General features: G+C 51.5%; 1 protein-coding gene across 1 annotated transcript; it reads left to right on the forward strand.

Moving 5' to 3' along the window:
- The first annotated feature begins 3989 nt into the window (after positions 1-3989).
- On the forward strand, positions 3990-4932 carry LOC125555791 (uncharacterized). Its single transcript, XM_048718636.2, has one exon. The coding sequence runs from the start codon at positions 4229-4231 to the stop codon at positions 4883-4885; it is 657 nt and encodes a 218-aa protein (XP_048574593.1). The 5' UTR covers positions 3990-4228; the 3' UTR covers positions 4886-4932.
- The last annotated feature ends 3156 nt before the right edge of the window (positions 4933-8088 follow it).

Consider the following 8088-nt stretch of genomic DNA (forward strand, 5'->3'; position numbering starts at 1 on the left):
TCACCCCCTATGCCTCAGCCATAGGTTCTATTATGTATGCCATGCTGTGTACCAGACCTGATGTAAACCTTGCCGTAAGTTTGGTAGGAAGGTACCAAAGGAATCCCGGCAAGGAACACTGGACAGCGGTCAAGAATATCCTGAAGTACCTGAAAAGGACTAAGGAAATGTTTCTCGTTTATGGAGGTGACAAAGAGCTCGTCGTAAAGGGTTACGTCGATGCTAGCTTCGACACAGATCTGGATGACTCTAAGTCACAGACCGGATACGTGTATATTTTGAATGGTGGGGCAGTAAGCTGGTGCAGTTGCAAGCAGAGCGTCGTGGCGGGATCTACATGTGAAGCGGAGTACATGGCAGCCTCGGAGGCAGCACATGAAGCAATATGGGTGAAGGAGTTCATCACCGACCTAGGAGTCATACCCAATGCGTCGGGGCCAATCAAACTCTTCTGTGACAACACTGGAGCTATTGCACTTGCCAAGGAGCCCAGGTTTCACAAGAAGACCAGGCACATCAAGCGTCGCTTCAACTCCATTCGTAAAAATGTTCAAGATGGAGACATAGAAATTTGTAAAGTACATACGGACCTGAATGTAGCAGATCCGTTGACTAAACCTCTCCCTAGGGCAAAACATGATTAACACCAGAATTCCATGGGTGTTCGATTCATCACAATGTAACTAGATTATTGACTCTAGTGCAAGTGGGAGACTTTTGGAAATATGCCCTAGAGGCAATAATAAAAGCATTATTATTATATTTCCTTCTTCATGATAATTGTCTTTATTCATGCTATAATTGTGTTATCCGGAAATCGTAATACATGTGTGAATAATAGACACCAACATGTCCCTAGTAAGCCTCTAGTTGACTAGCTCGTTGATCAACAGATGGTCATGGTTTCCTGACTATGGACATTGGATGTCATTGATAACGAGATCACATCATTAGGATAATGATGTGATGGACAAGACCCAATCCTAAACATAGCATAAGATCGTATAGTTTGTTTGTTAGGTTTTTCCAATGTCAAAGTATCTTTTCCTTAGACCATGAGATCGTGTAACTCCCGGATACCGTAGGAGTGCTTTGGGTATACCAAACGTCACAACGTAACTGGGTGACTATAAAGGTAGACTACGGGTATCTCCGAAAGTGTCTGTTAGGTTGACACGGATCAAGACTGGGATTTGTCACTCCGTATGACGAAGAGGTATCACTGGGCCCACTCGGTAATGCATCATCATTATGAGCTCAAAGTGACCAAGTGTCTGGTCACGGGATCATGCATTATGGTACGAGTAAAGTGACTTGCCAGTAACGAGATTGAACGAGGTATTGGGATACCGACGATCGAATCTCGGGCAAGTAACACATCGATTGACAAAGGGAATTGCATACGGGGTTGCTTGAATCCTCGACATCATGGTTCATCCGATGAGATCATCGTGGAGCATGTGGGAGCCAACATGGGTATCCAGATCCCGCTGTTGGTTATTGACCGGAGAGTCGTCTCGGTCATGTCTGCATGTCTCCCGAACCCGTAGGGTCTACACACTTAAGGTTCGGTGACGCTAGGGTTGTAGGGATATGTATATGCAGTAACCCGAATGTTGTTCGGAGTCCCGGATGAGATCCCGGACGTCACGAGGAGTTCCGGAATGGTCCGGAGGTAAAGAATTATATATAGGAAGTGCTATTTCGGCCATCGGAACATGTTTCGGGGTTATCGGTATTGTACTGGGACCACCAGAAGGGTCCCGGGGGTCCACCGGGTGGGCCACCTGTCCCGGGGGGCCACATGGGCTGTAGGGGGTGCGCCTTGGCCTACATGGGCCAAGGGCACCAGCCCCAAGAGACCCATGCGCCTAGGGTTTCAAAGGGGAAGAGTCTTAGGAGGGGAAGGCACCTCCTAGGTGCCTTGGGGGGAGGGGAACCTCCCTTGGCCGCCGCCCCCCTAGGAGATTGGATCTCCTAGGGCCGGCGCCCCCCCTTGGCCCTCCTATATATAGTGGGGGAGATGGAGGACTTCTTACCTATGCCTTTGGTTGCCTCCTTCTCCCTCTCCAACACCTCCTCCTCCTCTATAGTGCTTGGCGAAGCCCTGACGGAGTACTGCTGCTTCACCATCACGACGCCGTCGTGCTGCTGCTGGAGCCATCTTCGTCAACCTCTCCTTCCCTCTTGCTGGATCAAGAAGAAGGAGACGTTACGCTGACCGTACGTGTGTTGAACGCGGAGGTGCCATCCGTTCGGTGCTAGGATCTCCGGTGATTTGGATCACGTCGTAATCGACTACCTCATCCCCGTTCTTTGAACGCTTCTGCTCGCGATCTACAAGGTACGTAGATGCATCTAATCACTCGTTGCTAGATTAACTCCTAGATGGATCTTGGTGAAACCGTAGGAAAATTTTTGTTTTCTGCTACGTTCCCCAATAGGTTCTTCACCTTGCGGTCTCCCGTGCTTGGCCGGTGCACCAGATGGACGTCTCCAACGCCTTCCTCCATGGTCACCTAGAGGAGCAGGTCTTCTGCCAGCAGCCCACCGGGTTTGTTGACCCGGCGCTTCCCAACCACGTGTGCCTGCTCTCGCGGTCCTTATACAGACTTAAGCAGGCTCTGCGCGCTTGGTACCAGCACATCGCGGCGTTTCTCCACCAGCTTGGGTTCCGCTCTACCCGCTCGGACGTCTCGCTCTTCGTCTATCACCAGGGCGCCGAAACGGCCTACTTGCTACTCTATGTCGACGACATCATTCTGACGGTTTGTACGGCTGGTCTCCTCAGTTAGCTCACGGCTCGTCTTCGCGTGGAGTTCGCCATCAAGGACTTGGGTCCTTTGCACTACTTCCTCGATGTCGAGGTGGTGCGCCGTCCGGATGGCTTCTTCCTTCATCATCGTAAGTACGCTCATGAGATCCTAGAGTGCGCCGGCATGCTTAACTTCAAGCCCGCCGCCACGCCTGTTGATACGAAAGCCAAACTTTCTGCCACAGATGGTTCTCCTGCTTCAGATGTTGCTTTCTATCGGTCTATCGTTGGTGCTCTTCAGTACCTCACTCCGACTCGACTGGAGATCCAGTATATCGTGCAACAGGTGTGTCTTCATATGCATGCCCCCCGAGACGTTCACTGGGCAGCCGTCAAGCGGATTCTCCGCTACGTCTGTGGCACTATGGATCTTGGCGTCACGCTTCACGCCTCCGCCGACACCGCCCTCACCGCCTACTCCGATGCAGACTGGACGGGCTGCCCTGACACTCGTCGCTCCACCTCGGGCTATTGTGTCTACCTTGGACCCTCCCTTATCTTGTGTTTGTCCAAGCGGCAGCCTACGGTCTCTCGTTCCAGTGCTGAGACCGAGTATCGTGCAGTGGCCAATGCCGTCGCCGAGTGTTCGTGGCTTCGCCAGCTGCTTCAGGAGCTCTCTTGCCCTATTGACCGTGCCACGGTGGTCTACCGCGACAATGTCTCGGCGGTCTACCTCTCCGCTAACCCGGTGCATCATCGACGGACCAAGCATATTGAGTTGGATATTCATTTTGTTCGGGAGCAGGTGGCCCTTGGTCATATTCGTGTTTTACACGTCCCTACTTCTTTGGGTCCGCCTCTTAATTTCTTGTATAGTTGAGGTCTCTGACCCATCTTTATACATCATATATACGTGCCTATGCATGAGAGCAATACATCGTGCAATCATAATCTCATACAAAATATATAGTTAAATTTTAACGGGAAATACGATGGGACTGATAATCCGGAACAAGTCAGGAGCTGTATAATGCACGGTCACGTACGGTGCAGTGATAGCTGCAACTCCCGAGACAACCCACAGGGAGTCACACCTGATCCGCCACGTGCATCTTGTCCGTCCACACCTGTTAACACCACAGTTCTACGCCCGGAAGCTTCGCGCCAGCGCCACACGGAAACGTTAAGCTGCGCACGGCCATGCACGATGCGCCGTACTCTGCTCTCTCACGCGTTCTCTTGTGACTCATCCCACTCCTGTCCCCCACTGGATCTAAGCATCTAAGCCCTACTTTGCAACCGGGTATAAATAACAAGATGCATATAGCTGCAGCTTAGCAGAGACGAGCTCGACCGTCCAGCTAGCATCGGCGACCAGAGGAGCCAGTTTGACACTCAAACAGCCGCGTCGATCGATCGGAGTTGCACGGGACGCAAGCAAGCTAGCTAGCGCGAGGTGGTTGCGATCCATCCATGCATCTGCTCCACGGGTCTGCTATGATCGGTGGCAGCTGCGGCGGCAGAGCTCTCCGGCGAGTCGACAGCTCCCCGAAGCCGTCCTTGTGCCGGAGCGACGCCATGAAGAAGAAGAGGAGCAAGAGGTCCAGGCTCTCGGCCGCGCTGCGGGAGCTCAGGCTGGCGGCCAAGGCGAGGGACAAGGAGGGGCTCCTTCAGATCCTCGTCACCGGACACCGCACTAGCCGCGGAGGATCCGGCAACGGCGAGCGCACCGGCGGACCATCGACGGAGCGCGGTGTAGCTGATACGGGCGACGACCAGCGCGCGACACTGCGGTGGCAGGGACGCGGCGTTGATGCAGCCGGGCGTGCCGATGGTCCTCTTCTTGAGTTGGGGAGACCGACAGCAACCAGGGGAGCCAGCTGCGGCGGCCGTCGTTGCCCGAGTTGGGCGCTGGCAGTGGCGCTTGTGCTCGCGCTGGTTTGCGTGGTAGCGCTCGGGACGGCGCCGGCCATCTGTTGCTGCACCTGCGCGGCCTGGTTGTGCGGCGGCTGCGGCGCGCAGGAGCATGCATCTGACCGGCGGCGGGGCGGCTCCTGCCGTGGCAGCGTTAGAGTAATACAGCCACAAGCCGGTAGTACACTGTATCATGCAGAGGTCACCAGTGGGTGAACTGTATGAATTTTCGTACAGTATGTATGCATTTTGCATATTCTTTACTTTTTCGTGAGAGAATATCACATAAAAACCGATGGCGATCGAATATCACATAAAAACCGATGGCGATCGATAAAAACCACGTGAAAACAATGTTTTAAAGTTTCAAAATGTTAGAATAAATCCGAGGCATATCGTCGATCGTCCGAGGATGAAGCAACCACACGAGGCACGACATCAAGGATGAAGCAACCACACGAGGCACGACACCGAGATTTGTTAACGAGGTTCATCAATATGGCTACATCACCGGGGCTTGACTATGGGCACTCCTCCCCATGACACCGTCACAATACTGCGCACCGGCCATCCGGGCGCCAGCACACGCCGCCGGCTCCTTCTTGCGTGTCTGTGCTATTATGTTGGCATAGGTTATATCGTGTGTCTAGCCTCGCTATATATGAGAGGCCTAGGATACAAGTGTCCTATTAAGACATGACTTCATATCCTATCTAAACACAATACTACTACAAGTCCAACTGTAACCTACCTTGTATACTATATTCGACACAACTCTAACAAACTCCACCTTGACAAATATTCTTCACCATCTTGAATTCGTTCATGCGTCAAACTTTCATGTACATTGGACTTGAGTTTATCCCTGCTACTCCAAAGACTTCATATGACTCCACCTACAACTTGTAGTCCCTTCTTTTCTTGACCAGAGTCAACACTCGAACGAAATTAAGTTCCACATTATTCTAGTTTGCGCTCCCAACTTCCAGAGTATCAGTCCAACGCCATCACACACTAATCACTGACCTACGTGAAATTGAACAACTCACATATTGGGTGTCACACATAAGAGTTACCTGAACTCAATATCACCGCTCCTTTCTTGACCGTCTGTCTGAACTTGAAGGAATTTCACCGTTGCTTGTAGTCATCCCGAGTCAAATTCGCAGTTCTCTCACCACATGTATGACCACCAGAGCCCTGACCCGTCTCCATGTCCCGTGCGTGCCGCACGCCTCGCCGCTATTACTGCGTCGAGCCTCCGCTGTCCCGCTCGAGTCTCAAGGGTCGCGAAACCACACCACTCAACCCCCACTGCAGAGTACCACCGATCATCACCGACCGATAACGAGTTTCACGCTTCTGTCAGACCTCTGGGCCCCAGTCCGAACTGCATGTCACTCACTTTTTTCCCCTTGCTGAATAGACTTCGATTCCCTGTCGACTTACGCCGTAGCCTCTCAATCCAGCTCCACCTTCAACATAACTCCATGGTAGATGATCAGTCCACCAACGCGCCTCATCGACTTCAAGCTCCGTGTATACACCATCTTGAATCAATCCCACACCATAGTCTTGTCGAAGCCGCACAAGCCTCAGGCCTGCGCCACGTGTTTCCACGCCCTAAAAGTCGGTCACCATCGGCATCACGCCCCTATGTCGTCGCCGCCGATCCCACCACTGTCTTCTGTACCAACCGATTTGCGTCGATCCTGTCAGACTATTCAGTCCAACCCAGCCAAACTTGTCCAACTGCACGACACGCTCCAGACTCAAGCCGTCACCGTGACCTTTGCTATCCATACACAAAACGTGCACCGACAAAGAAAACCAAAGCAAACTCCCCCGTAGCCTTCCCGTGTGAACCAAAAAAGAGATCAACAAACTCTTAATTCACCACACATACGTAGCTTCTGGATCTTTTTCTTTCTTTCTTGATAGCAAACAAATCACCACCAGACTCTGTCCTTGTGCCGTTTCCTTTTATTTAACAAACAAATCCCGTGCCTTCACACCTCTGCAACCTTCTGTAGCAGCCATGACTTCATACGCACCAAATTAGTCCAGCCTCGCAGAACCATACTGCTGCACGGCTCCTGCGCGCTGTGCGCCTTAAGCTGGCCAGCCCAACTTGGGCCACACCCTACCTGGGCCAGTGCCCTGCCTAGCTTCCACGTGGCCTGCCACGCTACTCCGGCCTCTCAGGCGCTCGCGTCTGGCCTGGCTCGTCCTCGATTCGATCGAAAACAACCACGATCCGCCGCCGCTGTATGCTAGGTCGTCCGCTGCACGTGCACGCGCCGTTGCCGCTTCGCTCAATTGCACGCTTGACACCACGATCCGATCCTGCGCACGACTGCTGCTGCCTTCCGGTTGCTGCTTCCGATTGCTTCTTGACACGAGCAGAACCCCCGCCATCCCATCAATCTTTCCCGGTCGCACTACTCGACCAACGATCAATTCGGCGAATTCTGCTCCACCTCTAGATCAATAGCTGCAACCTCGAATCGAACCTTGCTCATGTTATCACTTGTTAGAATAAATTCGAGGCATACCGTCGATCATCCGAGGATCAAGCAACTACACGAGGCACGACACCGAGATTTGTTAACGAAGTTCATCGATATGGCTACATCCCCGAGGCTTGACTATGAGCGCTCCTCCCCATGACGCCGTCACAATACCGCGCACCGGCCATCCGGGCACCGGCACACGCCGCCGGCTCCCCCTTGCGCGCCTGTGCTATTATGTTGGCATAGGTTACATCGTGTGTCTAGCCCCGCTATATATGAGAGGCCTAGGATACATGTGTCCTATTAGGACACGACTCCATATCCTATCTAAACACAATAGTACTACAAGTCCAACTGTAACCTACCTTGTACACTATATTCGACACAACTCTAGCACAAAAAAATATAAAAAATATGAGATAGTAAGAGGGTGATGTTTTATTATCTTAAAAAAAATCAAGTTCAAACACATACATGATGTGAGCTATGAAAAACAAATTCAAGAATTTCGCATGTTAGTAGAATATCACACTCTTAACATACAATATTTTTTAAACTTTCATACATGGCTTTCACGAAAAATGGTTTATTTTCATGTGATATGCCCCCTTCCTTCATAAGGAAGAGTGGTCTCCGACCCACATCCGTATGGGACGTCCCATACGAAACATACTTTCACTCTATTTTTAGATGAAGCAACCCATCAGGTCCTTACGTGAAAATAAACATAGACCAACTGGGGCAACAACACAAACATTTCGAAAAGAAGATGTACGATCAATGGCAAGGCGACGCTAATCTATCTCTGCCTTGTTGTTCTGCCCTGTTGTCTAGAAAGTGCATGCCAGTGCTGAAAAAGGCCAAAAATTTGAATATAGAGTCTGCGGTGCATCGCCGCCAACACTA

Source organism: Triticum urartu, chromosome 5A (assembly GCF_056163025.1).
Source record: "Triticum urartu cultivar PI428250 chromosome 5A, HENAU_Tu73, whole genome shotgun sequence".
Classification (NCBI taxonomy): Eukaryota; Viridiplantae; Streptophyta; class Magnoliopsida; order Poales; family Poaceae; genus Triticum; species Triticum urartu.